Genomic DNA, 27,872 nt, shown 5'->3' on the forward strand with positions numbered 1-27,872 from the left:
TGATGAAAAAATCAATTATCTATCAGGAAATTTAAATGAAAATAACAAAAATCAAGTAAAAAATTTGGGGACCGAAGAAAATTTTAAGCTAAATGTTTCCATGTGCATATGAACTGCTGTAACATTCCAGATTTCCTGGTTAGCTGATGGGACTTGAAACATTCATATAGCCTCAATTCTATCCCTTCCTTTCCCTTCCTTTCCCTTCCCTTCCCACACATGCATAGAAGAGCTGACATCTGCTATAGTAAGTTCTACAAAGTATTTCCATTTTTAAATACCCTAAAATGAAACTGGCTGAAGAAGACAACAAAAAACCCTACGCAAAACAAAGAGCCCTCAAGAACTTGCAAAAAAATCATTGAGTTGCTTTTTATTTACTGCAATAGCCTCAAAGTATTTAATATTCCAAACACATGCAGAATTATTTGCACATTCATTTATTAATATTTATTACTGGCAGTACTTTGCTTTATTGAAAAAAGGAAGTCATTAGCATGATAATTTGGTCTCTTTATATCAACAAAAAAAGGAAGATGAACTGCAGAAGCATCATTTTGAATTCTTTCATCCACTGACAGACTTACCTTTTCTGCGGCATATGAAGATTTTTTAATGTGATATGACTGCTGAGAACAACTTTCTTCTAATAAATTTGATTTATTTAAAAAATGTAAAATGGAAAGAAAATTTACAGCTCAGAGATAAAAAGAAAGCAATTGCTAAGAGGTAACAGAAGAAAGCACTGAACCCATCTAAAGAGCAGGAAGGCTGGATGTAAAGGAAAAACAAATCCTACAACTGTGCCCGATTTACTAATGTATTTTATATGGTAAAAGCAACACTGAAAACATGTTCTAAATTAAATCAAGATCCTGAATTTGTTTTATTTTATACAATAAGACCATTATTCTGCTAGAAAGAGTTGTGGCTTTCTGATGCTATTTGAGTAGAGGATATTTTATGCCACATGTGTTCAAGGTGGGCTTTGCGGTATGTAAGAGCAGATTGCTCTCTTAACATACATTGATGAAATTGGTCTCAATGCCAATTTTAAAAAGAGATCTATAAGTATAAAAAGATATATCCATAATCTATTTTTTCCTCCTGTTATTAATATATTTATTTTCTAAACCTTAGCCTACTAACCAATTCATACTTCTCTATGAATTTAAGTGACATTTGAACACCTGGATGCAGAAATATCATTGGCTAATGAAAGGACTTTTAGGAAGCAACATTTAGTTATTTTTCAAGTATTCTCTATTCATAAAGAACATTAGGACACAACCATAAATTCCTACTTGCATCTTCTTTGAATGTTTACAACTGAAAATTATCTGCACATGTACTCTAGTTTTTCATCTTAAAATAAAATATTTTTTTTAAAAAAATTCAAAATGCAAGTTTGAAAGCTGTATAAGACACAAGCCATAATGTGTTTGAAACCTTTCATTTTAGGTAAGTAGCAGACATTCACCCCAAGACAGGAATGACTGCAGATATATGATTACACCTCTCTGTAAGGGAAAAGAATCAAAATTAAAAAGCTTTTCCCTGTTACTTATGAAATGTCTTCCTCTTTCTTTCTAATAATGCATTTTTCTCACATTCTTTTCTCAAAAGTCAGGCTTTAAAATGGTTGAGAAATAAAGGTTCTGTCATTTGCTATTCTACTCCTTTTCTGTTGAAGTGACAATGCTTTTTTCTTAGAGGCTGAAAGAGCACCAGAGGAAGAATTGGATCCTTAGCAATCTAAATGAAATGAAGATGCTGAATAAGCAGGGCAGAATAGTTTCTAGATTTTTAAAATCATTTCACACAACCAGCTACTTTTCTTGAAACTATTTCCTAGAATCTTTAGTAAAAGGCTACATTAAGCAAAAATAGTACTTTTGAAGGAACTAATAAAGCTCGACATTAAGATTTTTACTCCCCCTTCTTTCGAATTACATAGATAGATAGGTGTTTTCCTTTTTGTTTTCTGAGAATTTTAACTTTGATTTCCTGCATGTTTCTCTTGGATTCTTAACTCAAAGAAGCATTAATAATCCCACCTTGATTTTTTACAAATACTACTTAATACTACTCTTGCATTTGTGGTTTGCTCTTATGTTCCTTTCCAGGGAAAAGAGAAGAAGTAAGGCTAAGGCAAAGAATGAGTCACACTTGGAAGTAATCTTTGGATATTTTGGACATTCTCACCATTTTCTCCAATAAAAGGGAAAAAATACTCACATCCAGAAGTACTTTATTCCACTGAAAATTCTTCAGATAAACCACACACAAATTTTAGCACCATTCTAATATAAATTGCTACTGACAAGACTGCATTATTTGTGCAAATGTTTTAGAAAGTGATCCTTGCTATTTGTAGTGCATTTTCATCCCAATCCTATCAAATTAAACTCTTGAATTATCAAACTTTTGACCCAAGAGACACCCTTAAATGAGACTCAATTGAGCAGACATGGTAACTACTCAGAAAAAGGACTGACTTGCCAACAATGAAAGAGTGGTTATACTGAAATAACTGATAAAATGTAAACCAATAATTCTCTTAAATCCTCAACAAAGAAGCACAGGAGTCAACAGGCTAACAAAAGTCCTTGTCGTATACTTCACTTAACCCCCTTTGGCAAAGTAAGATTATCCAAAGCACTAGCAATTTAAAATAGGAGGGAAGCAAAGCTGAGCTCAGCTGGAGGACGAAATTTTGGCTTCCATTTGGTTTAGTTTCTTCGTTGGCTGTTCTGCACTTCATAAAAATAGTATCATACTGCTTTCACATTACCAAATCAAATAAGAACTGCATAGCAGGGCTCTTTGAACTGGGTGTAAAATACAGTGTTCATAAGATTTCAACACAGATGCTAAGTGAAATGATACAGAAGACCTTGAAGAAAAAACATCTCTGCTTTACTTCACAGTAAATCTTTAATACCTAGTGGTGACACCTTATAAGTTAGCAGTAAGGGAAATTTATGATACTCAAAAGCTTTTATATAACACTAAGATTATTAAGCAATAATTTACTATCATCCTTAAGGCTTCCATTCCCTTCCCGCTCCTGAATCTCTCCTGTAACAGGAGAGATTTGTTTCAAACAAAAAACTGACTTCAGATAATCTGAATGGGTACTGAAGGCCACCAAAAATTTGCAATTTTATTAACACTCTCAGGCACATTGTGTGATTCGGCATACGGCCAGGAGTTTGACTCAATGATCCTAATGGGTCCCTTCCAGCTCAGCATATTCCCTGACCATAAATATTAGCCAGTATTAACATTTTTATCAAGTACATAAATTGTCTATTTTCAAATGTTATTACTTTTTGTGGTTTCCAAATAAGCCCTGTTGAACAGCTATACTTAGCTAAAGCTTGACTTAAAAATTTTCTGATGCAATTTAGTTGAAGATTTATAATTTAAGAATAAAATGCAGAAATTTGTAGTTCTTTAATATTCACTTGCTTCATTTCGAATGCTTTTGTTTCTCAGTTGTTTTTTTGAATAGTGACTCAAAGAAGTAAAAAACCTCCTTTTCAGAATCCGTAAGAGGCAAAACTATTATCTTTATTACTTTATTGAAAGCGCTACCCTTTACTTTAATCCCTGTCCCCAAATGCTCCACAAATACCTTTTTAAAAGAAAACCGTCTATAATAATATGTCCCATATCCCCACTACTTCAGAATTTTTTTAGACATGCAAATGAATGCTTAGATAATTCTAAAACAAGTAAGTGATGAATGTCCTGTTAAATTAGCAAATCCCTAGCCTAGAACCGGATTGCAGGCATTCTACCACAGTAGATTATCTAGGAAAACACAACAAAACCAGAAAAAAATCCATTTCAAGAGTTATGTTAAGCGAAATGATTGGACATAGCTTCTGCTACCCATATTTTCCTGTTGAATCCAAAGAACAGTTATTTAACACAGTTTTTAAACTGCAAATACAATTTGTATTGTTATTTATATTTCTATTGTTACCAATAAGTAAACTAGGAAATTTACATTGTTATCATATAAATACTTCTGGAAAATTAAAGCATTTTTATACTTACTCTTTATAACTGACACTGAAATTTAAGCTACTGTTACTGAATATACTTTTTTAATAAGTATAGAAAACATTTACAATCTATAGCTATATGATCATTTGGATGGAACCAATTTATATCCTGAAAACTAGAGAGACAATAGGCTTTTAAGAACAATTGAGTATTTCCACAGGGACACAAACCACCCTCATAAAAATTAAATTATTTTTGGTGCCTGGTATTTTTAGAGTACTGAAATCTTTTGAAAACACATTAAAACTACCAAACTTTAAGAGAAGAGCTGTATGAAACAGGAATAACGTTTAGCCAAATGTCTGCTGCGGCTCTTAGGACATTCCATATTTCATCATTATAGACTGGTTTAGAAACTTATGTCATTGTAGCAGCTTTAATAAGCAGAACTGAAGTGGTAGACTGCTGCCCACACATCACATAACACTTGTAACATCAGTATACATTTTAGGTTTCTCACCTTGTCAATCATTTTGCGGGCTTCCATTTCTTCAGAATTGGGATTTTCCAACTCAATAGTGTAAGTACCTTTGTCACTCTGGTCATCCTCATTGTCCTTTTCAGTAGCAGCAGAAATTTGTTGGCTCTTCAACTTTTTGTCCATCTCCTGGTTATGATTAGGCCTATGGCCAAGGCTTCCTGAACTCCTTAACAATGCAGCTTGTAAGGCAGGTAATGCAGCAGAGGGTTCTTCTGATTTCTGTTTTAGAAGTTTGGCATGAACACCATGTACTGCTCTGTGATGTGATGAGCTAGCTTGCACAGGTGAAGGGACTTTCTCTCCTGATGCAGGTTTCACTCTTTCAGCTCGTGCATGAGATGTTGGAGATGGAGATTCTGGGCACAGAGCTCCTACATTCTGAGAAAAAGAGTAAGAACGTCTCTTGCGAGGATGGTCTTCATCAAAAAACTCAATCATAAAGGCAGTCTGACTAAAACCAGCTTGCTCTTGCTGCTTTTCTGTGGAATGAACTTTCTGGTGTGTCTTTTTCAGCTCTGTATGATGATGCCTTAAGTGTTCTTCAAGTGCTGCCCGTTTACTGTAATGCCGGTGTGCACCAATATTCTCTGAATCACTTTGTGTGCCATCATCATGTTTATTCCCTACAGGCAAAGCAAAATAATATACAGCACAGTGAAACAAAGAAAGACCTCAACATAACATATACAAAAAAATGCAAGCAGCGAACTAGGAAGGAAATGATTTCAAACTGGATTTCTGTTTAGACTCCAACAGCTTACAGTACCTGGCTCTGCAAATTTGGTACAGTTCCTGGAAATGCCATCAACTTGCTACAAGTAAAACAATGAAACATTTTAGAAGCTGATCAGTAACAGCAGTGCATTTGAAGTATCCTTTCCCCAATATTCTCATCTGTGAAATCAGTGACATACAAAAGCCAGTATTTTACCAGCTGTACTACAGTATGTTTTTGAATTATATCAATTTTGTTACAGAGCCAGTTGATTACAAATGACTACTGACACATTCCAGGCAGGGTTAAGAGGAAAAAGAAAACCTTAATAAAGTCCTTCAGACAGTGGAAAGAGAGCCCCAGTTCATATTGCTGGATTCCTCCCACATTTACAACAGTTTATCATGAGAAATGTCTACTTAAAATTGGATTGAATTCTTTATTACTCTTTCCAAGAAGAACAATGAGTTTTTCCATAATTCACTCCACTCAGCATCTGATGTGTGCATGTAAAATGGTTGTTATTACTTATTCATTCCACAAACTACTCTGAGATCTATGAATAAGGATTACATATTTCATAAATCATACACTACAAATGTACTTTGCAATGATACCTGAAAATGCACGGAAGGCTGGATACCTACACATAGTAAGTGCATTTAACATAGACCAACCTCCTGTACAATGAAAGTGTCAATGCTCCTAAGTTTTAGTTCAGTACCTGGGAAGGAACAGTTTCACCCTCTCTGAACTCTTTTGGATCAAGTTTTACTCATATTTTTATATATACATATATATGTGTGTATATATATATATATGAGTAAAACTTGATCCAAAAGAGTTAAAAGAGTTCATATATATAAAAAAATAAATACATATATGTACATAATATAATTTCTGTATTTTTGATTCTCCAGAGGATAGACTTTTTTAACATTTTCTCATTTAAATTGTTAGGATATGCAGTTACTATTCAGTTAAATAGTAACTACATATTAGCTAATCTTACTTATCAGAATAACACCACTGAAAACACAGCTGAAATCCCAACTTACATTCCTGTTTTCTATTTATTAGAATTGTGCCTACAAAAATGATGTGATGATTCATATACTTCCAAATAATATTAAAGCAGTATCAACACCACAATGAAAGTCATATAATTTTAGCAGTGGGACTTCAGAATATTATATGAAAAAGCTGAGGAGAAAAAAAACCCAATAAACTTTGATTTTTTAAAAAAAATCGGTCTTTCAAAGCACCTAGGTATATTTGCTATCTAAAAATACAACTACTGAATGAGAATACAAACAGCCCATAGGATATTACAAAATGCAGATATTTATTACGGCCATATGCGTCCCATAACTTACACCTCTTTCAGATGAAAATTAATCAGACTTTGAGGAGTTTCTGCCAGGAAAAGGCTTATAAGCAAAGCCCCTTCTATTTATCAAAGTGTCATGGCTAGTATGTTAAAGAACATTCATGAATCCAATACATTTACATGAAGGCCAAAGAATGTGATTTACAACGGAAGAAATAATATACTATTATCTTTATGCTAGCACATTAATCTAATTCTGCTTCCAGAATTTTATTTTTAGCTTAATTTGAAAGAGCCAGCCTTAGAAAGCAGCCTTTTCATCAATAAGGCCAAGAATGTTGTACCCAGTCCCAGCTGGTTTAAGAACTAGACATGATAATGTTGCAGAGCCAAGGAAAACAAGAATTGTACCTGCTGAAATTAAAAACAGAAAATAAGAGAGACTTAAAAAGTTCATCAGAAGTTTTCATTCTGAAAGCCTGAATGGTACTGGAATCTTCTTCTGAACATCAAGACCACCTGCTTCTCTAGTCTGTTAAGTGACACTCAAGAGAAAGTAAACTTGTCATGTGTTACATTTGATTTAATTTCATTTGAAATGTCACTGCAATAAATGAACATGTATGATCACCTGGAACTCCATTCAACAGCAGCACTCATATAAATACAATATTCCATAAGCTGAGTATAAAACTTGAAGCTCTTGCTTCATTTCTGATTCCTGACTCAAACTTGACTCCACCAAACATGATCCACCTAAGCAGAATGACTATATGATGTATTCTTTGCCATAAATGATTTTCTTATAACACATAAATATTCACAGCACTGCCATTGAAAGAGTTGCTAAAAGTATAAATTGAACTTCAGAACTTTGATTCTAAAAAGCAATTCAGCTTCTTAAAGTAATTCATGAGAAAAAGTGAGATATATAGAATTTAACTAAGGTTTGGGTTTTCTCCTTTTCTTTTTCAAGATCAATGTTTAAGTATCTGATGATTTCAGCCATTCTAGAACATATCCAATTAGCATATTGATTGTAAGATGATTCAGCATTTGGTTTCTTATGCTCTTTGTAAGACTTTATTCAGCAATAAAATTTCCCAACCCAGATCCTTGCACACATGTGGAGTATCTGTGATTTCATCTGAACTCTGCAAGGGCTCAGGGATCCTCTGACTGCATGCTGGTGAGGAATTGTTGCTTTCAGAATAAGCACAGCTGGAATTATTCACTTACCTTTCAGTCTCTTCAAGTACACTGGAACGTCACTCTTAATACTTTTGGAATCCTCCTCTGTCGGTTCCCACACCATTCTTGGAGGATTGTTCTGTGCAAGCCAATCTGCTACTTTGCTCTCCGCAGCCATCATCACCGTCTGAAGCCCCGGCAGGTCCTGACCACTGGATGAAGAAGGCTTTTTCGACTTATGACGCTGCTCTGACGTGAATTTTGTCACATGATCTTTGATCTTTACTTTTCCTGGAGTGTTGTCATCAAATTCAATGGTAAAGGAAGCATGCCCAGAAGCTGCTGTGTGGGAGCTTTGGGTATCTTTTGTGGGAATTTCATGAATAGTGCTCTCTGCTACCTGTGAAGCTTGCTGGCATTCTTTAGTAGGGATTTCAAAATAACTGGGCTCCCTACAGAAAGGATAAAGTTCTTCATTTGCAGATGCAGACTGCTCCTCAGATTGCTTGGCATCTGTGCTGCATCCTGTTAGGAAAAATAAAAAAACAGATTTCACAATACTTGGGAACTTCAGGCTCCTCAAGAAGTTTCTGAACTCCTATAAAGGCCACTTGAGTAATTTCTGGAATAAACAGTAAGACTGTGGAGTAGATTGAGCACCATAGTTCTGAAAAAATAATTCCAGAATTACATACCAAAAGTATTAATGAAAAGGCAGTTTGAATTTCGGCTGTGAAAAGCGCAAAGTGGCAAAAAGCTCACTCAGAATTTGTCAAAGTGCAAGCAAAATATTTTTAGAAGATTTAAAGGTCAGATGAGTTATCTGAACATGGAAAACAGGTAAATCACAACAAATTGTTGAGCTGATCATTATTGCAATTCCATTCTACTGGAGAAAACAGCAAATCAAGGTGCTCCCAAAACAAGTGCTAATGATCTTCCATCTCCTGCAGTAGATAGAAAGCATAATTTTGTTTGGCCAAATTCTTCAGAAAAATAATTCACACATTAATGCAAGATAAACATTAATTCTGGCTTGGAAAGTTGAACACTGCTAAGCGCTGGAAAGCGTTGTGGAATTCAAACCCTCTATGTTTCTACAAAAGATAAAACCAAAGAATGAAGCTAAATTTTACTGTCATGTCCTCTTATTTTACTTGTTGCCATAGTTTGTAGATGAATAGAAAAAGGAACAATAGCTGGAAGCATGCAGAATGTTAGCAAGCCATACTCTCACTGGCTAAAAAAAGCAGAAAGTAGAAAAAGCACAGGGTAGTAATTCCAAGTTCCACTGTGTAGCTTTTAAATGAAGGCTAAAGCTTCCTGTGGTTGCAGCAAAGCTACCAATGTGCTTTTAAGAAACAAACCTTCTGACTGCATTCCATGAACTACTACATCAGCCAAAATACCTGGTGCAGAGATGTGCTAAAAGCAACAAAAGTTTGAGACATTAGCAGCAATGGCCCGTTGGATTCCAGCAAAAGAATTCAGAATAGTTGCTAAGTGATTTATCATGGACCACATTAAGATGTTTAAGAAATCATTTCAGCTTGCCAAGCAAAGAAATAAGCCTGCAACTAATTGATTTTGGGTGAAAAAAGCTACACTACATCAGCTGAGAAAGTTAGTATTTGTGTATTAACCTATTATGCAATAAGATAGCAATAGAAACATTTATACTGAAGTCAGGAATTTAAAGGGTAAAGGATGCAGGATGGAATAATGTACCTATGCTGTTCCTCAGAAACACATACGTCTTGTGAGGATTTATGAAAAGGTTAAAAATTAAAAGAAAAAAAGGATGGTAATGTGATACAGAGAAATAAACTATTTAAGGGAAAGAATAATAGCTAGAACAGTAAAAAAAAAAGTGTTATTGAATGAAAACAAGAGCAGTACACATTTTTTATTATTGCAATGTTTGGATATCCATTGGATAAAATAACTCCAATGCAGGTAACAAAGCAGTTTTAATTTATTTTTTCTACCAGTAGCTGTTACAAACACAAGACATATTCAGAATTCAGACAGGTTTTTCTACTGTGCTGCTGGATTCTAAGAATCCCCTAGCTATTGCTTTTCACTGCACTATCAGCTGCCTCATGTCTGTGGGGTTGTTTTCAGGCACTACAACAGCACCTCACTACCTCCCTCCCTGGGAAACAGAATGCCTTTTTAATACCCTTCCTGAAAACACTTACCCAGCAGACACACAATAGAGAATTAATCAATTTTACTGATGCAAAGGTTATTAAAAAAACTTCTCTGTTCATATAGCGAATGTAAGAAATAAACAAAAATCACAGTTTGCAGCTCCTAGACTTTAGGTAAACCACCATCACGCTCCATTTGTTTCATGTAGCTAACAAGCACGAATGGATCAAGCTGTAGTAGGATCAAACCTAGAGCCTGAATCCTTACAATATGAAACAGTCACCAAAAAGGAGAGTAACCCACCACACAGCCAATTCATAGACAACTTTTTTTTCCCCCACATGGATCTACTCAGAACTTCAAGTCAACAATATCATGCAATTCCTGTAGCCAATAATTAAGCCAGATAGAGTGTTCAATGCTCCTTCAAAAAAAGGTAACTGGCTAATACTCTGTTTTGAGAATTATTTCTACTTTGGGGCAAGGCAGGAGCAACCTGCTGGCCACACAAGACATAATATTTTTCCATAATTATACAATAGTTGATTTATTACCATCTCTTGAAAATAGTAAGACTGTAGGCAAATTGCATCAGATGTACGGCAGTGAGAGGATCTCTCACACTGATTTGTCAGCGTTGATGAAGGACTTCATAAGAAAATTTCTGTGTGAAACTTGTCTGCACCAAATTTAACATTTCAAATCAACTGTTTATACCATAATAACATGGACAGTATTTGATTCCAATATTTTTGATTAAACAGATGCCAGTATATAGTTTGAATCTAAATTAAGACAGAGTTTATTCAAATGAAGCAAGAAACTGAACGACAACTAAATTGTAAATTTTATTAAACTGGAAAAATTTTTAACAATTATATAAAAAAAAATACCTGAAGTATTAAATTTAATTACTTAAAAATCCTATTTTCAGTCAGAAGTACTTGCATTTTTAGAAGAGTTAAAAGCATCAGAATTGATTAAAATAAGGAATAGAAAACAACGAGGAAACAAAAAATTAATACATATCCTGATCTGAACCACCCTTCAGTATTTTTCACTCAGATTCTAAATGCAAGTCCTTACAGCTTTCTAAATATTACAAAGAGTGATCTATAAAACAGCCTTACCTTTGAAATCCTATTACAAAATGTCATCTGCCAAGATGAAGGAAATTATATATCAGACTAAATACAGACACCTTTAGGAGAAAACTGCAAGCAAATACTGAAGATAGTAGTTGCCACTGCTCCGTAATTTTTTAAACAGAATAAGCATAGTATACATATAGCAAAAAGGGCAACTTTTCCCAAGTGAGTTTTGGGAAAATGAGGGGATGGGTAGGTTGTGAACTGCAATCTCTTCAAGGACTGAAGAGATTTCGTAACTGGCAAGACTAAAAGGAAAGGAGCAGAAAAACTAACAGGATTATCTGTGAAAAGGGAGCTCTCACTCTTCAAAGGTCTAGAGCTATAAAAGACAATTGAGCAACTGGTTCTACAAGGCAAGCAAGGAAGCAATAATTGGTAGCTGCTACCCAGCTGTACTGAGACTATTATTGAAACAACCAGTCTAGGAGAGACTAGGAGGGAAACTATGTAATATTTAGGAAACCATCAGCTTAACCAACAGGAGATTCAGGGAGATCCTTTACTACAGGATGGATCTGAGGGAGCTGGGTTTGCTTAGTCTCGAGAAGAAGAAGCTCAGGTGGGACCTCATCGCTCTCTACAACTCCCTGAAAAGAGGCTGTACTGAGGTGGAGGCCAATTTCTTCTACAGTGCCTGCAGTGAGAGGACCAGAGGAAATGGCCTTCAGCTGAGATAGGGGAGATTCAGATTACATACTAGAAAAATATTTTTCACTGTTAGGGTGGTGAAGCATTGGAATAGATTGCCCAGGACTACAGTGGAGTCACCATCCCTGGAGGTGTGCAAGAGGCATCTGGATCTGGCTGGATGGTTTGATTGGATGATCTTGAAGGTATCTTCCAGCCTTGGGGATTTCTATTCTATTCTACTCTATTCTATTGTATTCAGAGATGACCATCAGAAATGCAACATTCACTTTGTGACATTAGCAGAATTGATTACACTTTCAAGGACTTTTTGGGTTTTTTAAAGTCTTTTTTCTCAAGTTACACACACAAGTAGTCAGAATCTTAACGTTTTACCTGCTAACCTGGACAAGAAAAATCATAGGTGTCTGTGCTATTCAGATGTGTAAAACTGCCTTTGTATAATATGTTATCATCTGCAATGATAGGGAAACTCAGAAAATATTTTGCACAATCTTCAACTTTTTAGTAATGCTCTTTTCTTTCTGCTTAAAAAATACAATTTTAAGAATGAAACCTGTAAAGGAAAATGTTCTGGAATTCACAAAGCACTTCCTGGAAAAAATGTCTGTAAACCTGAAGCAATATATTCATTTGCAGTAGGTATAAGAAACAGCCAAAATATCATATTTACACAACACCCCAAAATATTTTTAATGTTAGCTTTATATTTGGGACTGTGCAATGGTATGTGTAATAAAAGAAGTTGAATTTAGTGCTTTCAAATACTTAATAGAATTTCTTTTTTTTCTTCCTCTTTCTTTTCATATTCCTACTTTTTATTTCCCACTTACATTTCAGGGTTTTTTTCTTTTGCTTTGTCACTGAAGTAACTTTTCATTTTTTACTTAAAGACAAGATTTCAATAAATACATATAATGATCCACCCAGTATTGAATATGAAGACCTTTGTCTTTCAATGTTTTCATAACCAGTCTTATGAAAAAAATCAGAATTGCTCTTTCAAAATAAAAATATAAAACAGCATTGTATATAAATCCCCATCTCTCATAATAAATCATTTAACTACCTGCTTTAACGGAATTTAAGTGAAAAAAGGGCCAAACTAATCTTACTTAAATATATTGCTGTGAGTGGTCTAAAGAGTTCTGTAAGCTCCCCATGACATACTGTGCACATGTGCTGCTAGAGCTTTGCAAAGCAAGCCTTATATGCAGCACTTGCATGTATTTCAAGACAAAACTCATCAAAATTCTAGAACAAACTTCTAGGAACTTAACTGCTAATACTCCTGATTAAGCATCACATGTTACAATGCACGTAATCTACACACACTGATTACACTGGTATTTCTCACGTCAGCCTGCTTAACCTGAAAATGACACTGTTTCTTAAATCCAAGGAATGTTTAATCTGACATTTTCTTGTGCAATGCTGGAATTAAAATTCATGCCAATTGGAAAGAATTACTTCAGATTCCTAAAGTCTTCTCAAAAACCTTTTTCTGTCTTTTCTTAGATTTCTGGTAAAGGCATTAATGACATAAAATTCTACAACTAGCACAAAGATCAGCAGAGAATGCAGTTTTTGCTTTCCCAGGAAGTGAGAGTGTAACATATGGCAATAATAATAATTACACACCCCATAAACCTGCCAATAACATGGACATTTAACAGCTGCAGCAGAAAGTCACACCAGAGATGTACACACAACTGTTCATTTTAATACAGACTAGTAGACCTATGGATCATTAAACTGGAGCATTGCAGATATCTGCAAAATGTAGAAAGGACTTCTCTTTTCAAAGTTTTCCAGACTATTCTGCTCTGTTTGTAAATAATTTTCATTAGTGAGTTTGTGTTGTGATAGAAATACAGTAACATTGAAATAATCGTATTAACCTGAGACTGTAAAGACTAATTGTCTATGGTTGGCTTAACAGAAACCAATCTCCCGCTTCAATCTCCTCATTAACCTTGCCCCATCTCTTAGAATTCAAGTCTTCTATTCAGTAAATAATCATATAATAAATCATTAAAGCATGACAAAAGATTTTTAATAGGATTACTTTGTTAAAATGTTATTAGACTTTATTGATTTGAGTTAGTTTAGAATTCACCTGTAATGTACTTACTTTTAGACAGTTTATATTAAAAAGCATGTCCTAGATCAGTTTTAAACACTTAGTACAATTTAACCCATGAAAGAATAATTAACTGCACCAATCTTGAACATTTTTTATTAAAGCTGGCTTATATTTTAAAAATATTCAGGCATGACAGTCTTGTGAAGCTTCCAATTTTCTTCCATACAAGTGTGTCTTCATAGTGATTTCCTACTATTATATTAATCTACATTATAAAACCTAAGTGCTTGAAGAAAATACATAATAATTTGTTGAAAAGAAGTTCATCTTTTCATAGAATGCAATTGTAGGCAAAAGCAGCCCAAAAAACCTTATGATGTTATAATTGCATGAAAACATTCAGAATGTCTTTTGCACACTTCTACACAGACACAGTGTTCTGAGACTGTGGAAGTGTCCATAGAAGCAAATGCCAACTCTTATATGGATTCTCCCCTCAGACACTCTGCCAACACTACTAAAAAATATCTGCAACAGTCAAAAACCAGACTAGTAGAACATACAATTAGTGCCTACTCAGAGATTAAGTGATCACAATAAATAAATCATTTGTCTATACAAGGAATTGTAATTCTACATCCTCACAAATTAAAGTTCTGCAAAAATGTCAGGTTTTGGCTTTTTCTCGTGTCTTCCTTTCACCTAAGCTATTCTTCAGTATTTTGTTTCAAACTGAATTCCATTCCTGCAGCTTTATGAGTTTTTCAGTTTGAGGAAATAAAAGCTATTCCTACATTCTAGTTAGATCAATACTATTAATGAGATACATTCATAGCTAAACAAAAGCAACAACATAAGTAAAAGGAATTTGTAATATTTTTGAAAAAAAGAAAGGAAGAAATGTATTTACCAAGAAGGCTTTGGGCCCAAATTTAGGTTTTTTACAGTGTATATATATGGAAAACAAACAAAAAAATTTAAATACTTCAGAAAATATGAATACATTTTCTCTATTCATCATTTACCTTATGATGACTTACAAGCAAATCATGTCAAAAATTACTGAAGTTCAGTCTAGAACAAATTTATTTTTGTCTACTGCTGAAACAGATGGCATCTCCATGATTAGTTTGAGTACAAATTGGAATCTTATTTTTCTTGGAACTCAGGAACTAAGATAGAAGCACTGGTCACTTGCCGAAAAATCTCTTGATAAAATAAATACCTGAGCATGTAAACCATTAGGTGCTTCTGAAAAAGCAATTTAAAATTATAAAAAATAAGAATAGGCACACTACTAAATACCAGCTGGCATCTTGTGTCACGCCTTGCTAATGGCATGGCATCGCATCAAAAACACAGACTTCAGGATATTACTTTTCAATAATCCTATATTTAATGAGGGAAAACAAATTTAAATGTTTTCATCTGGTTTCTTTATACTAGTCCAAATCTTAATGGATTTACCCTACTGTCTGAATGATGACAACTTTAGAATAATATGAAAAAGGTCATTAAAAAGGCTATGGCAAAAAGTTAATTCCAAAGACCTTGCTTTCACTACACTGAAGTGTTCATTTAGTTTGATCTACATGTTTTTAGACTTCCCTCCAGCTCCTGCAAAATATGATTCATGTTAACCAAGGCAAGTACTATGACAGAAAAGAGAAATTCTCACCTCAATTAAAGTACTTTAAAAAACTGCAAACTTAAAACTGTTGGACCTTAAACGTGTGTCTAAAGAGCTAAACAAACATGGTTGAATTTTGGCCTAACTTGAGCAAGTTTTAAGTTACTGTCTTTATTAGAATAGCAGTCACTTTATTTATATGCCTGACGATAGATATAAAAGCCTAATTATAGGCACTGAGATACAAGTTTTGGCAATACATACTGTGTCTAGACAAGTTAACCAATAAAAAGGTCTCTGTTATGGGGCAATAAACATTACCAGTTTAACTTTAGACTGCTCAAATCTTTACTTCAAGAACTATGATGTGCAATTCCCACTAATACAGCATTTCTGAATTACAGAAGAGAATGTTAGCATAGACAACCTTATATAGCTAAAAGTCAGGCACAAATATAAAACGCTACCATTTATTTTCAGAAATTATTTCCATGAAATATTCCTATGCATATAAAATGACAGATATGGATTAAACTGAAAAAGAGGACACACTGGTTCAGGCAATGTTATTTGATATACTTACTGATAGAAAAATTGTATTATATACTAGAAAACTGACACATCACATGTGCAATTGATCTCTGGAAATGCACCGTTTCTCGCAAAATATGTATTTTTAAACCACCCTAAGTTTTAACAGGCTTTCATCTATGCAAACTGTGAAACTTCCAGACATTAATATCTGTTTAGTTCCCTAATTAAGAATACATGCAGTTCAGTAAAGAGAAAAATAAACCAAACAAAAATAAGACAACTGACTTACCCGAAGCCCCTGTCTCAGGCATTTTTGCTTCATGCTTGCTATCTGGCTTACAACCACCTTTTTCATCAGCTTCATCTTCACCCCACCAGGCTGGCTGTCCATACAGAGGTGTCCCACGAGGCATGGCAGAAAGATCTATAAAATCAGCCCAAAGCAGAGGATATGACTTTTCTGTTTAGCTGTGATATTTAGGTCAAAATAACATGAAGAGAAAGTAATTTGCTTGGATCATTTCTCCTGGAAGCTGAAGTGAAATGGTTGCATGCATTTGCCTAAATACAAAACAAACTTGGAGGCTGGACAACTGATCTGGGTTCTAAATATAAAAGCTTACTAATGACCTGATCAAAACTTCTGGCACAAATGTTTATGCAAAGGCAGCTGGCATCTCTTATTGTTACCCTGATATAACTGTAAATATTATTTCTTCTTTCAGTTTGAAGTCATCAAGAGAGCAGTACATTCCTAAAAGCTGTTTGCTGCTATTTCTGTGAGAAGATTCTCATTCTTACCCACATTGACCTTCCAATGAAATCTGAACTCACTCCATGAAAAACTGATCAAATTCTGCAATGTTGCCAAGGTTCCAAATTGCTGACAGCTACTACAGAGTGCTGAAACGTACCTTGTGTGTAAAACATTACTGAGCACAACCAGTTTTAAAGGCTGGGGTTTTTTAAAGGTATTAGTTAAATTACAGTACAATTAGAAGTGCTATACACACGGTTAAATACATTTAAATGCAAAAATTAAATAAGAAAAAACCCACTGATATAATTAAAATTTCTAACTTGATGATAAATTGGCTGGGTTAGGTTTGATCTGATTTTTTGGAAGAATACTTCACCCTACAGAGATTTAGCTATTCTAGCATCATACAGATGTTCTGAACATACTTTAAAGAGTCTTTATATAAAAAAAATCATCTGTTAAAATCTGTATTAGGAGCTTGTCTGTTACTTTACCTATTAGGAACATCAACTTTTTTTTCAGTATTTTATACACTTGTATTCCACAGATGATTTCATAGCCATGCCAAAGGTTTCAACACGATTTTAAGACATTAAGTACTTTCTTTTTACACAGCATTCTGCCTTCGTCAATACTACATTGTTTTTAAAAACTTGATGGTTGCACAGAGGATTGGTGGATGCCTCATCTCTGAAGTGTTCCAGGACAGGTTGGATGAGGCTTTGAGCAACCTGCTCTGGTGAAAGCTGTCCCTGGCCATGGCAAGGGGGTGCAACATATGTGTTATTTAAGGTCTGTTCCAACCCAAACCATTCCATAATTCTATTCCTGTGCACTGAATTAGCAATAGTGAACAGATGTGCATTTATATAGCAACAGTGTGAGAATCAATCCCCAAAAAGCTTCTGAGAGTTGCACTCAAATATAAATCCATATCCTTAAGTTTGACTCCTATTTTTGGAAGAGTGAAAAGAAAAACAGAAGATGAGGATAAATCCCCGGCCACTGTGCTACTTTGTGTATGCTTAACAGGATGCTGGATTAGACAATAAACCAAACAGGTTAATCAGGTATAGCACAGAATCCCGTATGTGGGGAAGGCAACTGAGTCTTCTGGAAGAATACCTGAAACCTAAACAAAATTGTACAGCCTTGACCTAAGAAAATCTGACCTAGACAGTCCTATATTAAGGAAACAACAATACCTGATCCCTTTCTCATTCTTGTGGTTATATCCACTACACTTCACCAAGCCTCATGCTTAAGTTCATCAGAGAATGGTTTGGGTTGGAAGGGTCTTTTGCCAGACCAGTTTGCTCAAGGCCTTGACAAACACTTCCAGGCATGGGATACCCACAAACTCTTTGAACAACTGTTCAAGTAGCTCATTACTCCCACAGTAAAAAATTTCTTCCTAGCATCGAATCAAAATCTCTCCTCTCTAAGTTTGAAACCATTCCACCTAGTTTTTTATCACTATCTGCCTGTGTAAATATGCTCTTCCTCTTTTTTTACAAGCTCCCTTTAGGTACTGAAAGGCTGCTGTGAGGTCTCCCTGGAGCCTTTTCTTCTCTAGGCTGAACAACTCTATCTCACAGCCTGTCTGCTCCAGCCCTCTGCTCATCTTTTTGGCCCTCCTCTGGCCTCACTCCAATAGTCCAAATCTTTCCCATACTGGGGGCCCAGAGCTGGATGCAATACAACCCAGATAAAGTTACTCACAGCAAAGCCACCACGACACATTAAATAACTATGAAAGATGATACAGAAACAAGGCTGAAACTACAGTACCTAAAAATCTTTAAACCACAATAGAACACTTAGGATATATCCTGACACATCTAACAATGAATGCTAGGAGCTATAGAACAAACAAAAAAACCTCCCATCCATTTAAAAAGGAAAAAAACCCAAACAACCAAAGGAAAAAAAGTGCACTTGGTAATGGTGATGGTAAAAAGTACAAACTGCTTCTGAACAAACACTTTCAGTTAAACAGCAAAAAATAGCGTTTTCCTGCCACAAATGCTAAAAATTTGTTTGTGATTTGGGGAAAGAGACATGCAAAAATCTTATAAATGCTGATTAAATCTCTCTTAAAAAAATTTTCTCAACACTTGAATGTTACTGTAAAAAAGGTAGAAATTAACTTCCAAAAATTATTATTTACAGCTAAAGTATGGTTAAAAGTTCACATATGTGAAATTTTTACTATTCCAGAATTTCATGAGCATCCTACCAAAGCAAATTAACATCCTTTCCAAGTTTTTGTGCTTCTGCAACAAAAAAAATGAACCTTACCCACTGATTTTTCTTCAGATTTCAGGGCTTCTGTAGTTTTGTGGTGCACTTCAGCTGTGGAGTCTGTTACCTTGGACTCTGAACTTTTGGAGCTGCTTTGTTTCGATCCTTCTGCCTCTGAAGATTTTTGGGATAACTGGAGTTGGCTTGTGAATTTTTCATGCTATATGACATTAAATAGAGAAAAAAACACAAACCCTCAAAGAATGGGAAAAAAAAATCCCTATGTTATAATAACTACACAATGGCAGAAAAACATGCAGGAACTGCACACTGTTACCTTAAGTGCTTCTTCAGGGACTCTCATCTCTCCCCTGACCACAGTAAAAAGATTAGTATGTAGGAAATGATAAGGAAAATACTAAAAAAATTCTGAATTCACAAGAGATTTTTACAGAAAAGCAACAATTGTGCAGCCTATTATGCCACTAGAATGGTGATGCTTTTAGGATACCATACACTATCATACTCATCAAAGCAAATGAAGCTATTTATTATTTGTAAACAGAAGACTAAGTGGATACCTTAGTGTCATAACAATACAAGTCATTTTTTTTCCATTCAGTAGATTACTGAATAATTAATTGTAATCTTATCTTCTCTACTGGTATACAATTGCATGTGATACAAATATTCATGTATTTGCCTCAAAGAAAAGTAGTACTTTTTAGCAACACAGAAGATACACATGTTCTAAATTGTAATTGAAAGTTGAGGTTTCTTGCAGCGAGAGCAAATGAAATGCACTTTATCAATAGTTCAGACCAAGGAAGAATATTCTAAACCCTGAGATTTTCTCTAATACAGGCATTTTTGTAGTAATGAGAACCCTTCATTTAACACAACCATACTTCTAACAAGAAAAGTGTGTCCCGACACTGCGCGTTTTTATGGCAAGGATATCATATCCAAATCTCAATTTATCTTCTAACTTCAGAGTGATGTATGTCTGCTCTGGAATCCTCACATCATTCACAAATGTCTACAAAAAGAAATGAGGACAGAAAGAAATACTGTTAAATTCCCAAACAATAAAATTAGATCACTTAATTTTATAAGAAAGTTTTCAGCACCACAAATTTTCTACTGGTGATTCACAAGGAAACCATAAGCTCAAACTGCCAGATACTTAATAAACTAAGTCAAAAGAAAAGTGAAACACCAGTAGCTAACCAAGTTGCACACTGGCCTTGAAAAATTCCTTGCACGTTTAATCTTGTTAGCAAGATTCACGGAAGTGTTGATTCATGTTCCCTTGAATTAGCACCTCCACTTACTATTTTTCTTGTAATTTGCTTTTTCAAACCCAATTAACTGCCAGAATTGATTTATCATCATATTTGTACAGCATTTAGCATTAGATATGAGAGTTCTGAGGCAGCTTATTTCTAATCATTGTCAAAGAACTTAAGGAAAACATGGATCGAGTCAGTGCATCTGAGTAACACCAAAAATCAGCGATAAGAATTCAGTATATTGCAACCCTACTGGATCATTCTACTTCTAACTTAAAAATTCTACAACATGTACATGTTTCTAAACAAAGAAATGGTTGAAATATGCAATTTTATAAGCACTTTGAAGTTGGAAAAACTTGAATAATTAAATAAGCCAAGAATCTGAATCTTTGAATGGTTCTATCACTCATATGAGTCTAGTATTAAATGAACTGTGGCTAGAGAGAAACAATCTCCTTCCCCAAAACAGTAAGAGGATCTTCCATTTAATTTTCTTTTTCTAAAGGAAAACAATGTTTATTTCATTATTTAAAAAATTATTTACCTACTTCACAGAAAATATCTTCCATGGGAAATAAGAATAAAAGGTACAACTATTTAATGGTTTGTAAGCATGAAACTTTCAGTAATGTTTCAGCCATATTTATTTCACTTTAACATTTTGAGAGTCCAGGGTAAGAACCCATGTGAAGACTATCCTCAAGGCAATCTAAATTTTAGTAAACCAACAAAATTTAGGCCACCTTGCAGACATGTATGTATATATGAATGTATGCATTTTTCCTCCCAGGTTGGATTTCTGAAATTCATGTGCATGCAGCATACCCAACGCAGAGAACTCCAAAGGCTGTGTGTGCAGCCTACCAATATCCTCATGCTCATGACTGAACTGATGGCAAACAACAACCAAGTCTTAGTTACTTTGCCACTGGAGCTTTACAATCTCATCACATGCTTTGGGATGCAAGACAAAGCTAGCTTGAAAAAGCTAGTTACTGTGCAAATAAGGAATTCTTTTCCCCTTTAAATCATTCCATTCACATGATTTCTAAAGTTTATTCCTCAAATAGTGAGAGTCAACTGTCTTTAAGCCTTCATAAAGTTTGCTAAGCTTTTCACAATCCAGTCCTGAAACATCAGTGTGAAAGGACTTTGATATCCTATAAATATTCCTGAGAAGAATGTTATTCAAGAGAGTCATGCGTGTTTAATACTTCTTCTGGTATGTTTTTGAGTTCACAAGTCAAAGGAGAAAGTACAGTTGAATTCTACTGATACTAGAAAAATATTCATTACATACTAGCAACTGCACACATTTTCTTCAGCAAAGAAAAATTCCTTCATCTTTTTTGTATGGCAGAAAGAATAAAACCCAGGACTGTCCAGAATGAGTCACAATAGACTATCAGAAATAAAATTTTACTTCATGTGAAACTGACTCAAATTTACTTTTGCTTTATTTTCAAATCTAGATGTCCAGGATAAAGACTTCTAGATTTAGAAGTCCAGGAAAAAAGACTCCTGTAACCTTTTCATTGAACTGAGTGTGAATCAACCATACATATAAGAATATTCAGGCATTAGGGAATCAGGTGCAATTACAGTTCAGCTTGTGAAATCATAAGACTCATAACACTCAAAACAAAAGTACTGGTATTAGCCATCTCCCCTTACACTCTGAACTATCTTGAGTGGTTAAAGTGCATCACACCAGGAATGGAGTAGTCCTGTATACTAAGAAAAGTATGCATCTGTTCTCAAAAGAGATGGGACCAACTGGAGAGATGCAAAATAAATCTTTTGATGAAGTATGCAAAATAAGAAAGGGTAGAAGCTGCTGAAGCACTGGAAGAGGCACTTGGCTACTAGGGACATGGTGTTCTCAGTGAAAACAGCAGCTAGACTAGAAGAATTATTACCTAGTTCACCATATGGTACTGAGGCATTGTTCTGCCACACAATTAAGTACAGTGTTACAAAAATAACGTGTTTTCTCCTTTAACCGGAAACCAGGTGGGCAGAGGTATGAAAGAAAAGCATAATGGGAAAGTGATAGTAAGGAAAACATTATGAAGACAAAGAGCAAGGACTGAACTCCTCTGAGTTGATATTCCTTGTCCCAAAACCGTGGGAAGAAAGAGTTCCTTTGATGTCTCTGAGTAAACAGCTCTAAAGCAACAGAAGCTTCACCTCAAACTTGAGAATGAATTAGATCAAGTGAAGCAAATCACTGAAAGCTCTTTATGAGAGGCAAAAAAAGGAGTTGAAAGAAGGCCTTTTAACATATATTTCTATTAAATTCCAGTTTTGTGACATGGCAATGAAAATCTGATGATATGCCTACTGACTACAGGAGTTAAAGAATTAGGGAATAAAATAAAATAGTCAGCAAAAAAATTCTATGTGCTGAACTTATTCTTCATCACTGGCTTGAAACAGCGCACCGACTTTGAAAATACAGAAGTATATTAAATATTTAAGGACCAAAGTCCTTGTATGTCTACAACTGTTCAAAGGATATAGCCCTTCAGTGGTTTCACGTAGAGTTGAGACTCTGACTCCTTGGAAGGCTGAGTTAGTTACCTTAAAACACAGAAAAGCTAATAGAGATAGTGACAGAGTTTTATTTTGAAATGCACTACAAGATCAAAAGGCAGTAACTTGAGAGTTCTTCTTCATCTTCAATTTATTGAAGCATTTGACAAAACCATTCACTATCAGTAACTTTCTAAGTATTATTCAAATAAGCAGTCACAGATGAACTCATGATTTTATCCTGTACATATTCATGACAGAGCCAAACATTTAAAGTCATAAAATAACAACCGTAAATAGTGCAAATACACAGTTCATAAAGAAGTATTGAAAGGGCTACAAAATTATGACAAAGTTACTACAATTTAAATAATTTGCTATAATATTAAGAACTTTTATAATAAGTGATGCTTAGCTAGACTACTGAATATGCAATTCCTAGAAAAGCCTTATAACATAAAATGTCATATGAATCTTTACTTTTCTCATAACTTTGGATTTTTCCTGTGTTTGCAATTACTTGACACAAATTATTCATAGAGATTTTAATAAAAATGATTCTGAAAAACTAAATTAGTTAAACGGATTTTTATACAACATGGTTATTGCATACTTAATTTTTTTCCACATATGAAGTACAGTTCAACATTCTTTTCTCTATCGTAGCAGGAGAAAAAGGAATAGCACATGAAATAAAATCCATACCATAATCGTACATTTTAGAGAGTGAAATACGTTGGTGTTTTTACACAGTATATACAAGACTCTCTTTTATTTTTTACAATTCTGAAATACAGAAGTATAACATATTCCTTTTTAATGTTCTGAGCTTTTCCTACTGCCAAGGTCCCTTATTACTGGAATTAACTGCAGCCCTTTAAAAATCATGCAGTGGAAAACCCCTGCAAAGACTACGCTCTCCTTTTGAATGTTCCCCCATTTCCAGTCTTGCATTAAAAAGGTATTCATGTACAATTAATAATTGCTCAAAGAAATCTCAAAACGAAGATACAGAACACTATGAGGAGCTATCCATTTCTGATGTTAACTTACCCCATTCAAGCTGCCCAAATCCTTCACCAGGTGTTCATCTGTAGAGGCATCATAGTTGAGTACAGCATGTTGCTTGTCCACACTCCGTGACTAAAATACATTAAAGAAAATAAAACAGGTATTTGAAAACCACATGAAGTGGTTATGGCTGTTTCCTAGAGCAGTGTGATTATTTTCTTTCTACATAGCACATTTATTCAAATTATATAAAAAAGTTAGTCCCACATATGAAAAAGACAATCTCTAACACAAATCAGGTACCCATAGCAGAATCCTAAAATTAAATCACAATAATTATTTTCTTAATGTTTCCCTAAATATGATGATGTCAGATCCAGATATAGCTCATCCAAAGGTTTTCTTTTTCTCAGTCCACTCTAGTATCAATGATGTTTAATCTAATATCATCAACTTCACTTTATTTCTTACTCTCTCCCCTTAATTACATGCATCTTTCAAATCAGGACTACGATTCGGGGTGCTGCTGCTCTCTCTGAAACACACAATTTCCTGTCACGCATCTGGGATAATTACCATAGTATACAAGCATTCAAATTGTTTCTCCTTGATGTCAATTTCCTGAACCAATTAGCTATAGCCTCATCACTAAATGTCTGAGCAGTTCCTGAATTACTATTCCCATCAGTTCTGACTTTCTCAGTCCTTCCTTAAGCACTTCAGTATCAATTTATTTATTTAATGAATTCTTACTTCACATCTGAACATCACCACACAGATGAGGAACAATCCTTGCTACTATTTCATCCAAGAACAGCAGCTCCGTAACAGCCAAGTCTCTCTTTCAGCACTCACTCATGGCCAAGGGTTTGCAGCCTGGGGTGCTGATGGCAAGCAAGGGAGATGGGGCTGGATGTATGGCTCCTACACGGATGCATATGGTCAGCACCTGGACATCTACAAGAGTTTCCAAGTGAATGGAGACCACAGCTCATCTTCTCCACCTGCCCACACTTGATCTCACGTTGGCCAGTAATTCTGCTAGTGCACTGTCACAACATGATTGCATAGCAGCAAATTCCTTCCACCAGCATCCTTCCTAATTTCAGGTTTGCATCTTCTACCCTTGCTACTCAACTCATTTTTAAGGACTGTATTGCACAGAGAATGGTACATTTCTGTCTGAGACTTCTGTGTACCAGCATTTGTGGTCTGCCAGTTCTAGGAGTCCTGCCTTACCGGTGCACTAGCCAGTTCAAGGCATCAAGACATACAATTACTACTCCTAAGAAATGTTTTCTCTTGCAATCCCATAGTTATCACCTCATTCCTTCTCTATTTCTTGAGACTTGCTGCTATTATTTTCCTTATTTCCAATTTACTTTCTCATTCTTCCTTTCCATGTAATTTTTTGACTGTTTTGCTTTCTCCTCAAAGAAGTAAAATAAGTGTTCTTCTGCTTATACTTACTATTTTATTTTTAGACTTTTTATTTTGCTCTGCATTTTTGGGGGGTATAGTGGGAGGGCAGGATATCAAAGAGGAGTGGAGAATAAGGAAGAGACAGACAAAGGAACAAGTTCCCTGCCACTATAAGCTGCACTAATATACTACACCAGTTAAGTGTTTTTAATGGCAGATGAAGACACAGCAACACGGTTCATTTTCTACTAACTTAGTAACCTTTCAAGTGAAAACAATCTCAATACAATGAAATTCATTGATGTGCATGTTCTGCTGAGCCTACAATATCAACCAGAGATTACATTTTTCCACACTCAAGTGGAACCAATGCACCAAGAATTACCCTATTTTTACCTAAGCTATTGAAAAAAATTCTTAACTACTTTCAACATTGTTATTCAAATACATACTGTATTAATAATAATTTATTTAATTATCTTTATGTGCTACATCCTCTTAAAAATAAATTAAAACAGAAAGGACAGAAAAAGATCCCCAAAGCTTCATGATACTGTGTCACATCAACCGAAATACTAAGAATGATTACTCAAGACCGTGGCTTTTACAGAAACACTTGAAATTCTGAAGAACATTACAGTTCTCCTTGGGTTCAGATTACTTGCATATAACTGGACATATTTTTTACTCATTTCAGCTGGTCTTTACAGGTGCAAAGACTGTGCAAGTCTTTTAAATGCCTTTTTTCCTTTGGCTTAGTTACTGCAGCCTTCCACTCAAATTTAAGGGCTTTTAAAATTCCTTTTAATAAGACTGCAGTGCCCTGGCTGGCAGCTGAACACCACACAGCTGCTCACTCAGCCTCCGCTGCCCCAGCGGGATGTGGGATAGAACAGGAAGAGCAAAAGGAAAGAACTCACGGGTAAAGTGTCAGCAGCAAAGGAAAGAGGAAGAAGGAAGAAGAAGTAAAACAAACCAAGCAATGAGAAGGCAATCACCACCTCCCACAAGCAGCCCAGTGCCCAGACCATCTCTGAGCAATGGGTATCCTCCCCAAAGACCCCCTGCTCAGTTTTCGTTGCCAAACACAACACATTATATGTCACGGGGTCAGTTTGGATCAGCTGCCCTGGTTGTGCTCCCTCTCTACCTCTTGTGCACCCCCCCAATCAAGGGTGTGTAGGAAGAGCAAAGTGAGAGAATGCCTTGAAACAGCTACCAGCTGAAATAGTGGTGTGTTATCAACAGTGTTTTGGTCACAAATCCAAAACACAGTACTGTAATGGCTTCTATTAAAAAATCCCCACCAACCAGCCAGATCCAGTACAAAGATTTATATATGACTGCAGAAATAAGAATCACAGAATAACTGCAGTTAAGAGCCATATGAATATAAAGAGGAAAACTCCATCCTCAGTTTAAAAAAAATTTGTAAATGGTATGATTTTAGATAGATACTCTTCAATTCAATCCAGACTACTAAGAAAATATTCAGAATACAGAAAATAAATGCATTCTTCTTTGCAAATAATTCTGATATTGTGAATAATGTATTTTATTTTCTTGGAGATGATTTCTCCATCAACATTCAAATAAAGATTTCTAACCATAAAGGTGAAAGAAGGGGAAAATTTAGTATTTATCCACAAGCAGGCTGATGCTAGCTAAACAGGAAGACTTCACCTTATTTATTAAAAAAAGGCAAATCTGTATTCCCAGATGTGAACAAAGGCTCTTAGAACAGTGTTAGGTACAGATCTGAGGTCTATCAAGCATGAAACGGAGTTGAAACTCTTTTCATTAAAGCCTTTATAACATGTTTTCTGTCAAGCAATTATGAATAAAAGCATTAAATTCTGCTTTCTTCATCATGCATTGTCCACATGCTTTGCAGTAAGAGAACAACCAAGTTGTCAAGAGTGGAAAGGAAGGTCCTGCACAAAGAGCTATACATACAGAACAAGAACACATTATTAGCTTTTCTTTGGGTGGGTTCCTCCCCCTGAAGCACTGTGTGGTATTACAGTCATGCTGGCATGTAGACCTAACATACCAGCAAGCTAAAAAGAATATTCGTGGAAGTCACCAGGCCCCTTGATTTTTTTTCACTAACTCTGAAGTAAATACACAACAAATAATGTTTGTAAATAACTCAAAGCTATTCACAGTATTAATCAAAGAGGCAGCTACCTTTGAAGGTGAAGTTCAGTAACACAAAAGAATAAATGCTTCACTCTAAGGACTGATCTACCATGGATGGCACAGCAGAGAAAGAAGAAACTCCCTTATTCACAGACTACAGCCCTCTAAAACAAGTTACTAGTAAAATAAAAGCATTTCTGGATTATAACCTACTGGGCTGGAACCAGTCAGGTGGGGCATTTTGGTTGCCTTTCTTTTGTTGTTTTGGATGTTGGTGGGTTTATCTGTGTGTTTCTTGTTTGTTTGGGTTTTTTTTAATACTTCCCACATAAATTACCAAGACATCATCCTATCTGCTGCTAAAGAGAAATTAAGAGTATTTTCAACTGCTTTCTAACATCACCAATAAAACATCTGAATGCCTTCTGAGGCTAAGAGTCTAATGCAGTTTACTAGAGATGCTACA

At 35.1% G+C, this 27,872-nt stretch overlaps 1 protein-coding gene across 3 annotated transcripts in view; it reads right to left on the reverse strand.

Annotated features, from left to right (window-relative positions):
- Window positions 1–27,872, reverse strand: part of CEP170 (centrosomal protein 170) — a 95,953-nt gene that overhangs the window by 42,484 nt on the left and 25,597 nt on the right. For 2 of the 3 annotated variants that reach the window (XM_082277302.1, XM_082277301.1), the window contains exons 1-5: window positions 19,339–19,391; window positions 19,059–19,221; window positions 16,287–16,421; window positions 7,843–8,319; window positions 4,538–5,181 (exon numbers count right to left, since the gene is read on the reverse strand). In XM_082277302.1, the coding sequence (XP_082133428.1) occupies window positions 4,538–5,181; window positions 7,843–8,319; window positions 16,287–16,421; window positions 19,059–19,221; window positions 19,339–19,365 (1,446 nt within the window). In that variant the 5' untranslated portion in view covers window positions 19,366–19,391. Of the gene's footprint in view, window positions 1–4,537; window positions 5,182–7,842; window positions 8,320–16,286; window positions 16,422–19,058; window positions 19,222–19,338; window positions 19,396–19,959; window positions 20,041–23,884; window positions 23,975–27,872 lie in introns of those variants that run through there. The other variant, XM_082277303.1, reaches the window with a different exon arrangement.

The sequence above is a fragment of the Coloeus monedula genome (genome assembly GCF_965178545.1).
Source record: "Coloeus monedula genome assembly, chromosome: 2".
In the NCBI taxonomy this organism is placed as follows: domain Eukaryota; kingdom Metazoa; phylum Chordata; class Aves; order Passeriformes; family Corvidae; genus Coloeus; species Coloeus monedula.